This window comes from Plectropomus leopardus, chromosome 19 (assembly GCF_008729295.1).
Source record: "Plectropomus leopardus isolate mb chromosome 19, YSFRI_Pleo_2.0, whole genome shotgun sequence".
Taxonomy (NCBI): domain Eukaryota; kingdom Metazoa; phylum Chordata; class Actinopteri; order Perciformes; family Serranidae; genus Plectropomus; species Plectropomus leopardus.
In genome coordinates, this window is record NC_056481.1 from 23,227,828 (window position 1) to 23,248,892 (window position 21,065).

Here is a 21,065-nt window from a genome sequence, read left to right on the forward strand (position 1 = left end):
TTGAAACCATCAAAACACAATGTATTTTCCAGGAAAACGGAACCTGCAATTCTTTAGTAGGTATTTTAGTACAACCAAATGCTAATTTATTAGAGACCAATACATTACAAATAACTTTCATGAGCTGAAGACACACTGAAATAGCGACAGCTATGGCTATATTAAGCCATTAACTTACCAAAGTTGTTGCCATAGTGGCGACTTATAAAGGGATGGCACCCATCTGTCACTTTAATCGTCTGTGTCCTTAATAATGCAATAATAAGCCTTTGCAACACTGAAAAGAAGAAAAACAATGTAAAGGATTCGAAGAACAAAATCCAGTTTTTTCTCCCCTCCCTTCTTGCAATCATCTGTCCATCCCCTCCTCACTTGCTCCCTTCCTCCATAAAAAGCCAAGGGAAAATGCTTTGGGGTAAAAGTTAACATTTTATTTATCAAATGTAGTGTGGTAAAACTAAAAGTTGACAGAAATATTTTAAAAAACACGTAAAGTACAGATATTCTTAAGTATTGTAACAAAGTACCATGACTTTGTTGCTTGACACCACTGACAGTTACCATAGCTTAGCCTCAAGACTGCAAACGCGTAGAAAACAACCGGGAGTTCAAATTTCAACTATTAACCTGTTATACCTTCCCTTTAAAATAGACAAAAATTAAAGTAAAAAAACAATTCCTCATTTTCATGGAGCTCGTGTACCTGGTTACTGCAGTTAAGCTAGCATTTAACAGACAGGTATTAATAGTATCATCTAACTCTGCCTGCATGCGAATAAGCATTACTCCGAAAATCATTTGTCACACTTAACTGTTGGTACTATATTTTCTTTTTGAAAGAAAAATAGTAATAGACATTATGTGCCTGATAAAAGCTTAGCTTCCATTCTGAGTGTTTATTGCTTTAAAGCGGGGATACTGGAGCAGCCATTTTTCCCATATGACTTGAAAGCAGTGTTACAACACTATAACAATATTTCATAATAGATATCTGACTTTTGTGTCACTGTTGCAGGAGTGCTCTAGACAAACTGGTGCCGTAATGCAGCACGAGGAGCTGTTATTCAACTGGTGATGTTAATCTCTGTATTCTTTTCTCTGTGTATCCATGCTGGTGTTGAGTAATGGCCGCTTAAACACTGGTGGTGTATAGAGATTAGTGGCGGCCCACCAGGACAGGCCTTAATGACACAAAATGTTTACATTACATTACATTACCTCCCGGTTCACCCTGGGGATAACGTTTCTGCCGGGACGGCGACTCTATTTATACACACAGAGGGATATTGAAACTGAGATATAGGCAGTCACATACATACATGCACACATTCGCTTACAGTTTTATGATGGAGAACACACAAACAGAGATCGGGCCCTCCGACACCTTCCATCCTCTGTGCCATGTCAGTGTAATGTGTGTGTATGACACCATGTTGGAGTTGTGTAAACTGTTTATTGCATGGAGATGAAAGGCCTCATGAAGCTTGTCTGGGGTGTTACGCAGCCCACAGACACATAACAGCGCTCCCACCGGCTCTTTTTTCCCAGCCAATAATTACGGATACTCGCTATAGATGTCTGATTTACATACTGTGTCACATTTAGATGTGCCGCGCCTTTTATCTTTGGGCCCGTGTTCTTTCTCTTGTCTGTCTGCATCGCCTGTTTTCTTCTGTTTTTTCTGGCACACAAACACGTACTGTACACACACCAGTTGTTTGATCTAGATGTGAGTGGCAGTCCAATTCTCTGATGAGCTTTGAGCAGGCGCCCCAGGCATAGTCAGCCGCCGCATTGTGATCCATGTGTGTCCTGGTGCGAGATAAAGTGTGCATATTGTATTTGAGTGTGAAAGGACAGTTTTGAATTGAATTTAGCCATTTGCAAAGTCACTGTCACAGCAGGTGTTGTTGCTGTCATCATATAAAAAACTGTCATACATGCACATCCAGGTTCAAACTGCTGCCGGTTGGGCTGAAAAGAAGGCAAATTTCTCAGCTCCTGAAAGTTTTACAGGTTGGAGATACAAGGTTTATACAAAAGTGGGTCACAGTTATGCATATGCCCCTTGAAACCTGGGCAAATAAGCTTGATTTCTTTCAAAATCATGGTAAGAGGTCAACAAGCAACTTATTAAGAAAAGTTAGCACAAAATAACAACAAAAAAATAGCACAAAATTATTAACAAGCTACAAGAAAATAACATGAAAATACATACAACATCTATATTTTTAAACTCTGACATAATTTTAAATACATAAGAGAATTATAAATATGCTTTTCTGGACATTTGCTCCTCATTTTTCATAATTTTCTTAATTTTCAAACTTATAATTTCCCCAGCTAATTTTTAAAATTATTTCCTCATCACCTTTTACTTAGTTTTTGCAGTTTGCAGTTTTTGCAAGTTGCTCATTATTTTTTTCCAGTGTTTTTGAAAGAAATCAAACCCATGTTTTCCGGTTTTAGAGATTTACATGCTAGTTAAAGGCGTCTGATTAGGGCACAAGAAACCTGATGGTGATCCAGGTGTTAAAGGGTTAACCTGTCCTCTCTTTGTGTTTCTCTGTGTCTCCGTTGCCAGCCTGACGAGTTGACCAATGCATTGGAGATCAGTAACATCGTGTTTACCAGCCTGTTTTCTCTGGAGATGCTGTTGAAAGTTTTGGTCTACGGGCCCTTCGGCTACATCAAGAACCCCTACAATATATTCGACGGCATTATCGTGGTGATCAGGTGAGCTGCAGAGCAGGACTTTTTAACGATAGAATTTCTCACTAAATGATACGCAGTCCTTTTTTTCCCTGCTCTCTGTTTCTGTTTTTAACAGAATACCATTGGGTACACATAACCTAAAGGTGGTATATACCCATGATCATTGTTATACAATAAAGATATAACAACTGTTGTACAGTCATGTTAACTTTCCAGCCCTTCAAAACAATGTGCCATCACTATTCCAATGTGGGGAGTAAACAGAGTCCTCAAAAACTGCAAATATTGTGTTGTCTGGTTGTGCAGTGTATAAGTAATGGCTCCTCTTCTTCCAAAAAATGCTTCACTTTTGCTGTTTGCTGGATTTTTTTTAGTTTTTCAGTTAAAAATGTTTTGACTATGTACAAATAGTGTACAGTGTTAATCATGAATGCTTTATATTTGCCTTAGTAATAAGATATGTTATTATGGGAGTGAGGAAACTACAAAGTTAGCAGCTAGGTGGTAAATATAGTTGTGCATTCAGAAGGACATTTCCTTCAGGAGTAGGTGGAGACCAAAACAGAGCTTAAAGAAGAGTTAATATTGGGCTTACATTTACCAGGTGGCCAGAAACATGACTCCAAATAATATTGAGTGAATACTTTATCCCCGAAATAACCTTTTGTATATCAGTTACTCACCCTGTGTTACACTGAATTCAATCCCTGATGGGGTTTTTTTCATGTTCTTCCAGTGAACTAAAGAGTCCAAAAACTGAGACAATTCTTGATGAATTGAAGTAAAACAGTCTATGTTTATAAACAGCAAAACTACAAAGTCTCACACAACTTGTGCAGTATAATGCAAGTTTTATTTATCCAGTATGCTTAGTACTTCCCACGCAGCCCTTTCTGACAGGGAACTGAACTAAAAGTGAAGCTTATCTATGCTCTCTTCAAAGCCAGACTCCATTGAAAAAAAACAGTAATTTTACCTTTCCAAACAAGGGCTTGCTGTTGTGCTGCTACCTCGATTGTTAGTTTGTTTGTGTTCTTGTGTGACTTTGGTGAATTCAAACTGGTCCTTTAAAACACCAAAGCCATGCAATAACCACAACTGCTGCATGATAATAGAAGCAGAGGCAAACCAGTTGCTCCCGTGCTCAGTGAGGTAAATTAGTGTTTTTCTCAATGGGGTCTGGCTTTAAAGAGATTATAGATAAGTTTCACTTTAAGATCAGTTTCCTGTCAGAAGGGGTCTTTTTGTGAATAAAACTGGATAAATAAGACTTGGATTAAACTGCACGAGGTGTGTGAGTTTGTGAACGGATGTTTAGATATAGTTTTTCTGTTGTTAAACGTGGACCCCAATGACTTCAATTCATCAAGATTTGATCAAAGAGTTTTGGAGTTCTTTGTTTGCTGTCGAGGCATGCGAGAAAATAGTTTTCTTCACAAACTCATCAATCCACAGGGTGAGTCATTGATATACAAATGCTCATGGGGGTGAAGTCTGCCTTTAATGTTGCTCCCTATCTTTTCGATGTTTAAATAGACAACTGTTTGCTTGTTGTGTTTACAGCCTGTTGTTCTGCCCCGAAATGGCCAAAAGAATCAAATAACACTGCTTTAATGATTCAGTCAAGTAGATATAAATGATAAAAGTTTCATGAAGTATTAATAAGCAATGTGCGACTCCCTGTCACAATGTTGTAAATGCTGCTAACAGTGCTCAAACATTTATTGAACATGTTAGTTCTAAGCACATCATGATTAAAAAAAAGTGAAAATGAAATCAAGCTGAAGATCTTTTTAGATCTGAGTTTATTTATCAGGACTATTCACAGTTTGAAGATGTTGATTCTAATGGGAATGCATACGTGTGTGTGTGTGTGTTTGCACAGTGTGTGGGAGATCGTGGGTCAGCAGGGTGGCGGTCTGTCGGTGCTGAGGACCTTCCGGCTGATGAGGGTGCTGAAGCTGGTCCGCTTCATGCCGGCCCTGCAGAGGCAGCTGGTGGTGCTGATGAAGACTATGGACAACGTGGCCACCTTCTGCATGCTGCTCATGCTCTTTATCTTCATCTTTAGGTAGGCAGAGGGAGTGTGAGCTGCCTCACCCTGCAAAATATATATGTATCGATCTTAGAATCTCATGAAAAAATGAACCCTGTAGTTCTTGCTGCTGATGGAGAAACGACATCAAAGAGAGTTAAAATAAAAAACAGATGGGGTAAACTAAAATAGAGTTTGATCAGTGACCATGAAGCAAGTTCTGCAGATGGAGCTGAGAGCACAGAGGTGTGGAATGAAAGTAAATTGGTAGATCAGTGCATATGGCAAGCGAGGAGCAGAAAGAAGCAGTGACCAGTGCAGACATGTGACAGGAAGATCAGTCGATAAGGTGACGAGACTAAGTGATTTCTGGGTTTTGTCAGCAATCTTTCTTTCTGCCTGATTAGGCCTGTGGCTGAGCTCAACAAAATCCAGTGTAGCCCAGTGTCAAGAATAAAATGTTGGCATTGCGTGTCTCTGCAAACCACAGATATGTTACAGTTGTATGTTTTATACGAATGATGCGGTTCATATTTCATGTACTTAATGTTCATTTCTCATCAGGAAGAACAGGAGATGGTGGATAGTGTGACATTTAGGTGAGACTGCTGCCAGGCAGTAAATGGCAGCAGATCACGGTTAGAGACCAACAAAAGCTGGTCATTTTTCACGATGGGTCAGGACATTTTCAGCCATTTCTTTTGTTTTTGTTTGTTGTGAAAGGTTGGGAAATTTTCACCTGTGTATGTAACGACAAAAGTAGGTATTTTTTTACATCAGGCTGGGACATTTTCAGCCATGTGTGTAGCGACAAAAGTGCATATTTTTGACAACAAGTCAGGATATTTGTAGCCATGTTTGTAGATACAAAGTGGGTATTTTTTAGCAACAGGTTAAGACATTTTTAGCCATGTTTGTGCAGCAAAAGCAGGTATTTTTTTTAATGACAGGTTGGGGCATTTTTAAGCCATGTTTGTAGCAACAGAAGCAGGCATTTTTTAGCAACAGGTCAGGACATTTTCAGTGGTATTTAAGGAAACAAACAGATGATATATTTAAATGATAGGTATATAATTTTTTGTGGTAATTTTAGCAATAGAAGCAGACATTTTTTAACAACTGGTCAGGACATGTTTAGTCCACTTCGCACCAACAAAGCAGGTAATATTTTAACTAAAGTTAGGTACATGTCCAGCCATGTTTGTAGTAAACAGACGGGGTGTTTGAGGCCAAAATATGATGTTTTTCTGACCATAACTGTTTTTGTCTAAACCTTACCACACATTAACCAGTGTTTTTACAACATAGAATTATAAAGTAAAGAGACACAAAGTTTCAACATATTCGCTATATATAAAACACACAAGTGTGACTTGTTTGTGGTTTACAGGAAAGCATAGTGCAACATTTATTCTGGCGGTTGGATTGAAGAAACACACAGCCGATCATCAAAGACAAAATGCAGTTGATTTATTTTTTATTTTTTTATTTTTTGGGGGCTTTGTTGATAAAATATGTGTTATTCAAGGGACTACTTTTGAAAAAGACCCTCTTTTTATCTAACTGTAGAACTGACTTTGTTCCAAAATGGATAATTTCCATTAAATCCCTTGGAAACTTAACTTCACTTCCAAGGTATTTCTCTATAACATTCGATATTAATAACTAAATGATGATGATGAACTAAATCTTTAATGTAAAAAGAAAAGAAAAAACGCCCAATTTTGCCAGAAAATACTGTGTTAATGTTCAACGCCATCGGTCGCAGTAAGAAGCTGTTTGAAAAAGCAAGTTTTCAGAGGCTTTAAATGTCTCCAACATCAAACATCTTCCAACAAAACTATGTTTTTTTTACAGATTATTTCAGCATGGTTATAGTGACTGGAGCTTTAAGCGACTGCATTAGTGGGAACAATATTGTCATTAACTGGCCTCCTCTTGTTCTGGCAGCTGCATTTTAACTCCATGTTAATAATTTGCATTAGGTGCATCTGAGCATGTGCTGCTTCTTTTCAGCAGCTTGTTTGGATGCGTGTATGTGTGAGTGCACGTATGGAGGAGACACATGCACTTAAGTCCACTCTCACAAACACAAACACACATAGAATTCCAAGGCCCTTGTATATGCATATATAAACAGCCTGTGATTTGAGTGAAGAGTTGCCAAGTTGACACAGCAGAGGCCTGTTCATTGATCCCTCAGCTCCAGTTGAGCTTCACTGTCTGTGTTTATGAATAAAAGACAGATTGCAGTGCTGCACGCTCACTGCTGCTTCATGATAATAACACCCCCCATAAACTGTCTGACTGTATTTAGCGTTAAACTAACGTTCTTTTTCTTCTTCTTTCTTTCTTTCTTTCTTTTTTGAATCAGAATCACCCTTCTTGCGTTCAGATGCCTTTCACAAGCTATTTAACCCTTTGAAACCTGAGCAAAATGGTTTGAATTTTTTTGGGAAAAAGGCAATGACCAACTTGGCAAGAAACGCTCATGATGTTTTTCCAGAAAAACTGATGTCAGTTCAGGTGTTAAATGTTAAATGTCTAATTTCAAAAGCAGTGGAAGTAGCTTTTATTTGGATGAATTTGTGCCTTTGTTTCTTGTTGCCAGGGATCCTCATTTGTTTGAATGAGGTGTCATTGCCACGGCTTGTGACGCTCTCCATGGTGCTGAACTCAACCTGGCATAGGCACTCCATTTCCACTCCCACTCCCCTTGGCAGCATTGGTGCCTCAATGCATCATGGGCCAATGAACCAATGACTGTTTATTTCCTGAGTGACAGTACTCCATATGTGGTGTTTTTGTTTACTTTTCTACTTTTTTTGCTCACAAAACTAAGTTGTGAACACTTCTATTTATGCTTTTGTATGTCAGTCCCCTGGGCAGTAATTACCATTCATGTTCGGTACATTGTGTCTCGGCTGTCTTGCTAGCAGCAGGTATAATCAGTATGGTGGAGTCAAAACAAGTGTGTTTATTTCTGTTTATTTGTACTGTATCTCATTGGTTGGCCTGATGTAAACATTTACCCCTCAGTTTCCTGTTTGTTTTCTCCTATTCTCTGCCTCGTCCTGTGTCAGTATCCTGGGGATGCATCTGTTTGGTTGTAAGTTTGGGTCCGAGAGGGACGGAGGAGACACTCTGCCAGACAGGAAGAACTTTGACTCTCTTCTGTGGGCCATAGTGACTGTCTTCCAGGTGAGCATTTACTTTTGTTTTTTTTTTTTTTTTAGTCTGTTCACATTTCATTGTGTTATGGCTAATTTAGCTTTAGCTTTATGTCTAACTTTAGTGTGTTGAGATAGTAAAAATTATGCAGCAGGATGATCTTAAGGTATGCAAGTTTATCTACCATCTGGATGCTTGCACTTCCCGTGTTATCAAACTTGGCTGCTGAGGTGCCCTCAAGCAACCAACATCTTCCTGCTTCATTGGTGCTGACTGAACTTGTCCCTGTTCAGCGGCTGAAAAGAGAATTTCCTCCTGAATAAATAAAATACATGATATTTAATATTCCTCCTCACTTTCCCTTGCTGCCTATCTCTCTCATTTTCTTCCACTCTGTCTAATTTCCATTTCCAAGTATCTTACAAAGGTTAAGTAGACCTGCCTCCTGCGTTATGTCGTCTTGGATCTGTGATTAAGCCTTCCGCTGGGTCCAGCCATTCATTTATTATCTATCTGTATAGTATTTATCACCCTTAATATAGTAGCCATTTATAATTCAGTGAAACATCTGATCAGGGACAAGGTAAAGTGTCAGCATGTCTCGCTGCATAGAACATTGTACTGACACGTCTGTTCTTATGATGTTATTCATGGACGGTTTAATGTAGCGTCACTGATCCAGTCTACATAGTCATGAAAGCTTTTACATTCCAGTGTGGTTTCCTTCCAAATGAAAAATGTGTGGTGCACAGAAATGCCTTCATGTTGACACAGAAATGAAAGGGAGGCACTCATCAGGAACTTCATCACAACATAACCTCTGAAATATGACAGGATTGTTTCCCTGAACAGTAACTGTCCGGTCATTGCTCTGAAACTTTAAAGGCATAGTTCGGATCTTTTAAAGTTGGGTTGCATGAGGTACTTGTACCATAGTCAGTGTAATACTCAGACGGCCAGTTTAAGTAATATACAGCTGTAAATTTGTGCTCCTGTTTTTCTCACATACCTCTGGTGAACGAAACTGACAAAATTCTTGCTGAATTTTAGGTAAAAGGGGTTGTATGCTCAAGTACTTCTCAAGCGGACAGCCCTTGATGCAGGGAAACTGAGCAAAATGTGAAACTCTATGCTAAATCTGCTGTTTTCAAAGCCATACTCCATTGGCAAAAACAGTCATTTTACCTCTCTGAACACAGGAGCTGCTGGTCTACTACTCCCATCTAGTTTGTTTGATTGTGTGAACTAACCCTTTTAAACAGAAAAGCTACACATTAACACAAACAAACTTACTGATCAACATGTGTGACATCTTTATACGGCATATGTGGCTTTTCAGAACGGAAAGCGACAAACTTAAAAAGGGGGACAGAGCTTAGGGAGGAGTCAATTATTAGATGATTTTCAGTTCAGTCACAATTGGCCTTAGAAAGCTTTGCAACATACAACATCCCTCTGTCCTTTGACCCCCCCCCCCCCAAAAAAAAAATTAACGGGTGTGAAAATGGTAGACATACAACTGATGTGTGTACAGACCTCATCAAAACAGTAAAATTACAGTAGTCCCTCTGGCAGACTCGGCCTATATCAGCCTAACTAGGGGCTGGTTCAAGGCGGGCCTGAGCCAGCCCTAACTATATGCTTTAACCATAAATACTTTTTTCTTCTCATCTTCAGATCCTAACCCAGGAAGACTGGAACAAGGTGTTATATAACGGCATGGCTTCCACTTCTCCTGTAGCCGCCCTCTACTTCATCGCACTTATGACCTTCGGCAACTATGTCCTCTTCAACTTGCTGGTGGCCATCTTGGTTGAGGGTTTCCAAACCGAGGTACACTGTTGCTTGTCACACGTCCACAAAAATCAACCTTTAAATCCTCTTTTTCTAAAAGCATTTGAAGAAATCTGCCACTGGGATGAGATTATATATCTTTTTATAAATGCAGGTCAACCTGTTGAATCTTTCACAGGGATCTGGCTTGCTTCCAGGTCTTAACTCAAATTATTTTTGTCGGGGTGAAAGTGTTAAATCGTTCAATAAGGTGCTTATTTTTCGGCGCAGGCACACAGAGCACTGTCGGATGGATGTTGACACCCACACATACATAACAAATCCATACGCTGTAGGCATTAACCTATACCTTTTCTTTGCACTCTCTGCAGCGGGTTATGTGAGGACATGAGAGCACACTAGTTGCAGCGTTTCATTTTTCCTCTCCTCTTCATCTTCATCTCGCTGTCAGCCTCTTCTCCTCCCACTCTTTCCCACTATCTCAGCAGTCATCCTCATTATCGTTCTGCTTATTTGCCAATGCAGTCATGCCATAAAGCACATCATAAGAAAACTATGTCCGCTAGACTAGACTGTGCATCAGCCCACATCACCCACATCCCGTTTCATCAGCCTCATGCTCAGATACCTTCTTCTCATGCTCCCCTGATCTTTCCCCCTCCTTAGTGCAACTCTTTTATATCATAAAACAAAACTGAAATTCTCCACCGACACACTATGTTTGTGATTCTTCACCGAGACAGAAAAGGACAAGAAGCTGTTCAGAGACATCAGCTTGGAAAAAATATTTTCGTGGGGAGCAAAGAAGTTGAAACTCATCGAGCGACCTTTCTTCACTTTTCAGCCTTTTCAGGAACATAAAGGGCTTTATTTGAGACAGACAGGGCGACAGAGAGAAAGGAACAGAGGGCGAGGCGTGATTGAGAGAGTAAATCACACAAGTATTCAGCCCATCTCTAGCTTTCTACTTGTCTCCCCCACTTTCTCTTTCTTTAAGGAGTGACAGCACCTATGCTTTGATCACTGACGCTCTGGCTCTTGGGCTGAGAGGAGAGAGGACGGACGAGGGGTGGCGGGGAGCGAGGATGACAGCCTCATAAAATATGGATTAATTTGAATGGGCTTCTCCTCCTATTGCACTTTGCTGCTGTACAAATATCTGGTGCATGACTATGGTGATTGGAATGACATAGGAGGTGGGAGACAGTGACCAAAGCTGCTTAAGATGAAGGCTTTACATGCGGGCCAAGACTGAAATTAGTGCGTTTCTGAAGTCCAACTGACGTTAAAAAAAAGGTTTAGCTAAAATCAGTGTATATATGCTTGGTGGTTTTGACTTGTATTCTGATTTGGTCAAAATTGTAATTAAATAAAATAAGAATTAATTTGTTTTCTGAGGTGATAATTCCCCTTTTATTAGTGTGGTCCAAGGTATTGGTGCTTTACATTGATTAGTGCAATATCTGTGTGTATAAGACAGATTCAGACAGTCACTCAGACTGTTAACTAACTGGATAGCTTATGTTGTTAATTGTTGCTTAGTCCCACCTGTGTTTTGAGAACTTTATTCCCTGCGGTACTACAAGTCTTGATTCGAATGATGATTTAAAAAAGCTCTAATATACGAGCCTGAAAAATAAAGCCAAAACTAAAGTGCCACAATCTGCAGTTCCTCGAGTGACCACTTGAGGCTGGCTCTAACCCTACGAAGCTAGGTAAACTAGGCATCTTTTATCTTGCTATTTTTGGTTTTCTGGCCTCCAGTTTTGTTGTTATAGTTCACCTCATCTATTTCTCTAATAGTCTCACTTTCATTTGTAGCAGGCAGCTCTTTTTTTTTTTAGCAAATATGCTATAAAAACCCACTCTACAATACTAGTTGTGTGAGAAATCTTGATACAAGACACTAATGCCAAACAAAGCTGAAGCTCGTTAAACTAACACATTTTTTTTTTTTTAAATTTCAGCTTGTTTTGATTTTCCGACCTCTAACTTTGCTGTTTCAGTTCCTTCTCATCTATGTATCAGAGTCTTATTTTTAATTTCATCAAGCAGCTGTTTCTTAAGAAAATCAACTGCCCAAAAAATCTTCAAACAACACACTAGGTAAACAATGCTAGCCATAGGGTAAACGAGCTTACTTTTTAGCATCTTTCAGCTTGTTGTTTTGGTTTTCAGGCCTCCATCTTTGCTGGTGTTCACCCTCATCTATTTGTTAAAAAGTCACATTTTCAACTGCAGCAGGCAGCTGTTATTTTAGCAAATATGCTATAAAAACCCACTCTACTATGCTAACTGCCCAAGAAATCTTCAAACACATACATATACACACTCCCATAGGCTACACACACACACAAATGTAGAAACCCCTTAAGGTCTATTAGCGCAGTGTTCTGTTCTCCCCCTCTGCTCTCCTGTATCATCACAGAGCTGTCGGCTTAATTCTCCCTCTCCTTTTTCAACTTAACATCCTTTTCTGCAAACACTAAGTTTATTTTTAGTCGGCCAAACTTTCCCTGCGTCAGGGTTGCTAGGTAACGGGCGCTTGAACGACGTGAGCCAAAGCCAGGAGAGATGAGCGGCTGTGGAGCCAAGACACACACAACTGTATCACTATTAATGTCCATATTGTTTTTGGCTTAAAACGGGGGTGAAATCACCTTATGGAGGTCTTGTTTTTAGTCCTCTTTGCCTTCTTTTACTTTCTTGACTTTCCTCCGTCCTCTTCATCTGCTCCTCATTTTGTTTCTTCCTGTTACCCATCCCTTTTTTCTCGTTGTGTGTCTCTGTCAGGTTGCAACAGTGTGTCCATGTGACAGAATCCAATATCCGCTGCCGAGAGTGCAACACACCGACTCTGTTTCTTTATAGAGACCTATTAACAGCAGAGAGACAAAAGCTGTTCTTCTTTTTTATTACACCTCTCACTCTGACAATAAACATACATTTCACACAAACATGTAGGATTCACACCGAAGCTTGAGTCAGCAGCAGAGGAATGCTTCCACGCCGAGCACACAGTGTCCTGAACGATGCACAAGCTCATTTAATTTATATGTCGAGATCATTTTCATTACTGCTTTCTGACTGATTTTCATCCATCGGAGCCAATGGAGGGTAAAACATGTCTGTCCTGTTTACCTCGATACTGTCTCGCTGAAATACACATGTGCAGCACGTGACTGCGCACTGTGATCCAGGACAGTGGCTTTGACATGCGGATATGTTGCATGGTAAAGATGAAATGTTACGACAGGCTGACTCTCCTTTAACTTCTGCTCTTTGTCTACTTGCTGTGGTTCCACCTCTCTCACCTCTGTGCCTCTTTTCCTGTGCGCGCCTCCCTCTCCTGTCCGGCTGCAACGATCACTTCCACTATAGGAAGTGGCCAAGCGGGAGGACTTGCATGCCCAGCTGAGCCTAATTCAGCTGCCTGTAGACTCAGGGGTATGTAAAGCACTGCAGCGCTGCCTTCCCGCCCAGCATTTGATCGACTAACCGCCCTCCTTCAGTGTCCCCTCTGCCCTCCCTCTCCACCTGTTCTCCTCACCCCTCTCTATAGAGGCTTTGTGTCAGATCTCTCAGCAGCCACAGCTTGGAGGTTTTTATTAATAGTTGCAACAGTAGCAGGATAACTGCATTTGTGTTTCATTTTTGGCGGATTAACAAACCAGTTACATCATTTATCAAATACACGAACGCAAAACATAAATGCCAAGCCTGTGCTAGCAGTCTCTAAAAGGGCAACTCCACCCAATTTATAAAAACGATCTGCTGTAATGTCTAACGTGCCATTAGGGATATTGCATCATTCACATGGTTGCAGTTTTATTCGCAGAGGTTTTGAGTTCTTCAGTGGTAAAAAGTCTCGCTGCCAACCCAATTCAATAGAGTACTAAAGTGGGAAGTAAAAGTCCAGTTCCGTTGCAATGAACATTCATTCATTAGCATTGCAACTGGAGCTTCTCCAAAAGATGAGTAACTGTGAGAGAAAATTATCTGTCTCTTTGACATAAAGAGAAGTTTCAAGCCTTTAAAAATTTAAAGAGCGAAGCCAGCTACAGATCCAAACAAGCAGTCTAGCCACCATCTCATCACTGAGCTTAACCCTTTGAAATCTAGATGGATTAGTTTTCTTTTTTGGGTCTTCAGGCACCTTTCACAAGCTATTTGATGCTTTAAACCTGAGCAAACTGATTTGACTTTTTGTGAAAAAAAACTTGGCAAGGAATGTCTCGAAAAATGAAAGAAATCAGTAAAAGCTGACAAGAAAACAACCCTAAAACCAGTTTTAAAACAGAGGGGAGGATTGTTAGAAAACTACTCAGAAAGATAGGGAAAATGTCCAGATAACTTTATTTATAATTATAATAATTTTAGCTTTAACATTATGTTACAGGGAGGAAAAAAAAGTATATATACACTTTTGGGGGGTGATTTTCATGTTTGTTGTTGTTTTTCAGTTCTGTTTTTTTTTCTTGAAACTTTTTTTTTTTTTTTTTACAAATTTCTAGCTAATTTTCGGGCAATGTCTTCTTAAGTTGCTCGTTACCTTCGCTCCATGTTTTTGAAAAAAATAAAAAAATCAAACTCTTGTTTAAAGCAGTTAAAATTCCTGCTAACCATAATTGAGCTCAAGGTCACTCTTTGTAGAAACCTGACAATTTTTTAAAAAGTTTTAAATAGGGCTATCAATGTTTTTTATTGCAAATAATTGCTGGATTTCAATAGCAATTGCGAAAAATTGCATTTTTAATGGTATGCTTAAAATTCAATCATAAATGCACATTTCATTAATGCATTAAAGGCATTGTGATTAACAAATGAATGCAGACAACCCTAGATTAACACTTTAAAACCTGGTTAAATTGGTTGAATTTCTTAAAAAAAAATGGCAAGAGCCACTTACTAAGATGGCCCAACAATTAGCAATAAATTGGAAAAAGAAATGTTAATATATGTAATAAATGTTGTAAGGCAATAAATTACCCGAAAATAGGAAAACAAATAGGAAAAAAATCCCCCCAAACAAACAAAAACAAGAAAATGACCTCAAAAAAGTCCTTTTTTGGTCTTTTGTTTTCAAAATTCCAAATAAAATACACAGAGAGAATTATACATACGTAGATCCAATTAGATCTGATCAGGCAAGATCAGATCACTTCCTTGTCGTCTTTGTTTTTGCATTTTGCGGGACATTTCTTTACCAAGTTGCTCATCATATTTTTTCCTGTCTTTGAGGGAAATCAAACCATTGTTCTCAGGTTCAAGAGGTTTAAATGCTCTTAAAATCTGTCTGAAGGCAGCAAACAAAAAACTTAAGTCTATGCAGGTGCTAAGGGGTTAAATCAATCAATCAACTAAATCTGGGTTTTCAACAAAGTTGGCAACTCTGATGCTTTGCTCCCAGTTGCAACATCAACCTTCTATAGATGCATTATGCAGAGGCATACAGGTAATGTAGTATTTAGAGCCTTCTGTTTTACCAAACTAATGGGAAAAAAACATGATTTGGCAGAAAGTTGAAGTAATTAAAACTGCAGACTTTTTAAGCCACAGCTGAAAGAAATAATGAGAACTGTGCACAGCAAGGTTTGTGGATTACCCTGACTAAATAGAATGTCTTTGGAAAAAGGCATTGCAATTTAATTATAGTCAGTAATTTGTCAGTTCTTTGTGCACCACTAATGGAATTCTATTCATTTCTCAGTATTGTGGCAATGTTATAAATCTCAGCAATAGAAATCCAAAAACCTCTGTTGAACCAGCATGACTCAATACCTGTAGGGCTTAATGGAAATGGATGTTGGGTGTTTCAGACATTTAATTGAACTTGTGGTAACAAGAGCTAGTGGAAGAAAAAGCAACAAAATGCTAAATGCCATAACACTTGCCCTTAGAACTGTGCAAATCCATTTCACAGTACAGTATACTGGAGTGTGACTGCACTGTAAAATCTGACAAGTTGATCTGACTTAAAATAATCTTGATTTCCTTGAAAAAGTAAAGTGAATACAACTATTAATCTTAATTTGCGTTTACTTTATATGTAATTGTTTGGTTTACTAGAAATTTAGCTCTATTTACTTAAATTTTTGCAGCTTTCAAAAGACGAGTGAAATTACCTTGTTCTTTTAAGGTTTTAGCAACTTCAGTACTTCAGAATTATATATTAAGTTGACATAAATTGCTACTAATAGTTACATTTACATTTTTCAAGGCAGTCAGTTTTCTAAATTTGTAAAATCAACTTGTCAGATTTTACAGTGTGATTGGATCTCTATGAAACAGTCTCCATCTAAAACACCACAAAAATGAACCAATTCTTTACTCTTCAATCACAAATGCAGAAATGCAGTTTGTTGCCTTCATTGCTAAAAGCAAAGGACCTCCAACATGGCTGCCAGAGAACGTCACAGCATCTAGACGTCCTCTAACCCGCTTCCTGCATGATGCCCTTGCTGCTGTAACTAACCGGGCCGTGAGTGACTGTTCAGAGGAGACAACAAAGTGCTTAAACACTTGCATCACTTTGCTGTGTGTGTATTTCTTTTCTTGTCCCGTTTAAAAGCAGACTCCGCATCAAACCTCAGATTGAATGCTCACCTCCCACCAGCCCTCCGCCCCTCCTCTTTTTTGCTTTCTAGCCTCGGGGTAAGAAAGCTTCACTGGCACTGCCAAAAATCCCCCTCTCTCAATCTCTGTTTTATCTGGCTGAAGAATAGAGATGAAGTGACGGAGAGAGAGGGGCGAAGGGAGTAAGCGCCTGGTTTTTTGGGAGGCCCCAGCACAGCCAGATGAATCCATACGGAGGATGAGAGCTAATAAAAAGAGGGGGGGAGAAAAGCTCTGTTAGCATGACTCAGGCTCTTAAGGCAAGGCCAGTACACTCTGTGAAATGAGGCCTTTGAAAAAACGGTTGTAAGACTCGTCCTCGCGTCCCCTAATTTTACACTGTTGAATGCTATCCAGAACTGAGCCATGAGTTTGCCAATGTGTGAATGTTCCAAACTGCTGAAACACAGCAGCCAAACTGGGGGCCCGAGCTTGCAATTGGGATTTGAGGGGAGTCTGCTGGCTGGTCTAATCGTTAAACTTGCAGTTGATTGATTCTTCCTCCAGATTGCCTCCAATAACTTTACACTGTATACTTTACAAACATTGTTTCCATCAGCCACCTACAGAACTCCAGGGATGCCCATATTAAAATGAAGTCATTCAATCAGAAGAAAAATCAATTTCCACTTTATTTTTAAGTTTAAAGTGTGCATTACCATTAAATGTAGCAAAAATCCTTTTTAATTTCATTTGGCAGCACTTTGCATTTTTAAACTGCAGAGTGGATGATAAACATACTTTTTTGGACCAAGTCTGTCATGAAGATGCCACAATATTGACTTGTGGTTTTCATTGAAAAACTGTAGATTAACTAGAAAATTATTGGATGGAAAGTTGGTGCACACATTTATGCCCCTCTCAGGATGTATTGTAATGTTTTTGCTGTGATAAGGCCATTAGCTTTTGTCTTGGTTTTATTGCTAATTAGCAAAAGGTAATGATAAATATAATAATAATGCCTTTCATGGCACTCAAATTCCCCTTACATCACATCAAATCAGAAATAAAACAAAAAGCAGCAAAGCACAATAGCATGCTAACATAATGAAATAATAATAATGACATAATGAAATACCAAAAAAACATCTGAATTTTCCTTTGTAAGCTTGTTAGCAAGATCATTAGCTTAAAAACTTGTGTTCCAATAAAAATGATGTAAAAATAGGGACATGATTTAAATAAATATTAGCATTTAGTTTTTATTTATTTCATTTTCAAGTTAAGGTTGCCAGTTTATTACATGTTTAAAAAATGATAATTATGGTAGAATTATGTTTTGGAGTAATTTTAATGCCATGTGTGGCAGTACACCTATTCATTCTGAAAGATGAAAATAAGATAAAGTTTTCTTAATATGAAAAGAAATTGCAGTTTGATTAAATGATTTCTATTTAAATATTGCCATCCCTAGGCCTCCGTACATGTATTGTTGTGGGTCTGATTAATTATATTAGTTTAGAGGTGTGCTGCTACAGCACACATCCAATCCAATTCCAGGTCGATGTCTCTTAAATGCAGCAGTGGTGGGATGTAATTTTGGTGGACACACACACACGCACACGCACACACACATACACACACGCACACACACGCATACACACACACACACACACACACACACACACACACACACACACACACACATACATACACAAAATTACCCCTATTCCTCCTATCAACATCCACCCTCCGTCTTCTATTTACACCCTTTTTAAAGCGATGTAATTGAGATTCCCCTGTGTGCTGCTAGTGTCTATTATTGTCTGGCTATCAGCAGCGGACCCGGTCTGACCCGTCTCCTGCTCCTGCCACCATGTCCAAATTGGTGTGGCGGAGTGTAAACAAGCTATCCAAACAACCGGGTTATTTAGGGATGAGGGATTTCCCTTGTGTCCAGTCTCCCAGCCCTGCCTCGAAGCCATCATCTCCACCTTTCCTTTCCCCAGTGTATCCTCCAACACTTCCTTATACTCACCAATCTTGGCTCAATTCTTCCCAAACAGCAGCATTTCAGTAATATAATCCAGTTAGCATTTCCTCCCACCCCTAGAAAAGTGTTAAAACCCCCCAAAAAAACAACGGGTTTTCTCTTGATTTCTCATTCTACCAGTCTAATTTAATTCCTCCTCCTCCTGAGACGCCTGGAAAGAAATATCTTTTTTTTTTTGTGTGCGGTTTTTTGATTCACTCTGGCTGGATCTTTCTTTCATATAAAGGATTTGTTTTCTGACAGCTGAGATGCGGATTAATGTCTGTCCCTCTCTCGTACATTTCGTGCAACTTCTTCACAGGCATTGTGAAAAAAAGACAAAAGAGAGAGAAGATGACGCAGAAAATAAAGGAGACCAGAGGAAGTGAGAAATAAAAGCAACCGAGAGAAAGAGATGGAAATTTGTTAGATCAAAATCAGGTCTGAGGTCTGATTCATCTCTCTCTCTCTCTCTCTCTCTCTCTCTCTCTCGCAGTCTGGTGTAGTTTCACCCAATTTCGCCAATTTACTGTGGGTTTCTAAATTGCATTGTGCACTCCTGACAACCAGAGCATTAGGGCAGAGCAGATCTCAGGTCAGCCTGATCTTTGACATAATCAGTCAGAATTGTTCAATTTAAAATGCTCTGTCCGTCTTGACTTTCTAATGCCATCTGTAGACACAGGTTTATATATATTACTACTGCATATATAAGTAGCAGATGAACAGCTATTGTTATGATGCAGCCTGAAGAAATCTACACTTTATATTTCCTTAAAGGAATCATTAACTTAGTGTATCTGAGATGCTGAGCCAAAAGAAATAATAGCCTCAGTTTATCTTCTATACTGTGGGTCCTGCGGGTGTAGTTGAATCACCTGCTTAATTTGACTTCTGTTAGAAAAGTTAATATATAATCACCTACATGAAAACAAAATCACAGTTAAGGTGGATGGGTATTTGAAATGGCTACTTATAAGGATTGTGTTATAGTGTGGCTGTAAATTCTTCATGACTGCAAAAAGGGGGCTTTGTAAAGAAGAGGGTGGGGTGTTTTACTTTTGCAGCAGTATATTTGTTCTCCTTTATTTGCTGCTTTTATGTGAAGCAGTAGTTTTTATTTAATAGCCCTGCCACACAGGTATGGAAGCCCTGAGAGGCAAGAAAGAGAAAAAAATCTGGTTATCCATTTGTAGTCTGATGTAAATTGTTTTCTCTTGTGTTTATGACTTAAGAACAGGTATAAAAAGAGGTTCTGCCAGGATAATCGCTCTAAGTTCCCTATTTTATAAAGTAAAGCAGGTGAAAATAGTTTTTTTGATGGGTGGAAAAAAAAAGTTTTGGCAGATGGAAAAACATTTTGTCATGATCATTTTTGAAGTGCTTGTTTTTGAAATACTCATTTTAGTGCACTAATAAGTCCCATTGTTAATGGGACTAAAACCATTCATGTTTTCTTTAAGGTTAAATTTAATCTCTTAAACACAGGTTGATGACAGCAAGCATTTAATGTACCTTGTGTTTACAGTGCATGCAGAAATGAAAACTTACCTGGAAGGAAACATGGAGGCTTTTCGTCCTAATTAGAAAAGGAGCAATTGTGCAGTTCAGTCTCGTGTTGCTGAAATGAGTGTCATGATAACGAAAACATTGAAAAATGATCCGGACAGAAAACCTTTTTATGCTTTCACACTGGTGGTAAGCATTGCTACAGGCATTCTGTTTTCCAGACATCTGTCCATCCATCCTTTGTATTCTCATATACACGATGACTCAAGAACACCTTGAGGGAATTTCTTAAAAAGATTTTTATGGTCAAACATTAAGGTCGCTGTAATCTTGTGTCATCTCATTCTTGTGAACCCATTATCTCAAGAACATCTTTAGGGTATTTCTTCAAATTTGGCACAAACGTTCACTTAGATTCAAGATAAACTTATTAGTTTTTGGTGGACATGGTCACCAAAGATTATTGTGACCTTGTCAGTCACATTCTCGTAAAGAGAAGACAAGAAAAACTTGAGGGAAATTCTTTAAATTTGGCTCTAACATCTATTTGGACTCAAGAAATAACTGATTTGAATGAATGGCCAAAGGTAAAAGACCACTATGACCTCACAAAACATGTTTTTTGGTTCACAAATGAATACAGTAATTATGACAAAATTGAACACAAATGTCTAATAGACAGACTTGTCCTCATTGTTTTTGGAATTGAAAGCATTCGGTGTTGTGACGGTGTGCTGTTCTACAGCTCTGTCAATAGTTGCAGTTGCAAAGACGTTAATTTCTGGGGAACATTAACGGTGTGCACTGTTTTGCTAGGTGACAACAACATCAGTCTTTAACCACTGTAAAAGAATGAAAAAATAAAGTGCTTTATTTCTGTAATTCAAGCTGTAATTTGAACACAATGTGGGTTGCAGTGGCAGAGTGGCACTGTTGTTTTCACTCATTGACTCCACGCGTAGAAGAAAAAGCAATATTATTTATTTATGAAGTATTTTTATACAAAATGGGTACAGGCAGTGGGTGAAAGAGAGAAAGGGCTTTGTCAGTCTTTACCAATGGCAATTCTCAATGCCATTGTGCAATTTCAGATTGATTGATTGGACAACCCATTGAGGAGGAAAATGGATGCAGATGGACAGATGGAGTTTTTTTCATTTTACAGTGGAATGATGAGGTGATCATATTTTATATTCAAAATTTCAAAGGTCAACTTCACTGTGACATCATACTGTAAACTGTAAACACAACTTG

At 38.9% G+C, this 21,065-nt stretch overlaps 1 protein-coding gene across 1 annotated transcript in view; it reads left to right on the forward strand.

The window, feature by feature from the left end:
* Positions 1 to 21,065, forward strand: part of cacna1g (calcium channel, voltage-dependent, T type, alpha 1G subunit) — a 190,942-nt gene that overhangs the window by 80,521 nt on the left and 89,356 nt on the right. Inside the window, exons 9-13 of the mRNA XM_042508301.1 lie at positions 2,585 to 2,736; positions 4,601 to 4,786; positions 7,834 to 7,951; positions 9,599 to 9,754; positions 13,097 to 13,162. Of these exons, the coding sequence (XP_042364235.1) occupies positions 2,585 to 2,736; positions 4,601 to 4,786; positions 7,834 to 7,951; positions 9,599 to 9,754; positions 13,097 to 13,162 (678 nt within the window). The remainder of the gene's footprint in view (positions 1 to 2,584; positions 2,737 to 4,600; positions 4,787 to 7,833; positions 7,952 to 9,598; positions 9,755 to 13,096; positions 13,163 to 21,065) is intronic.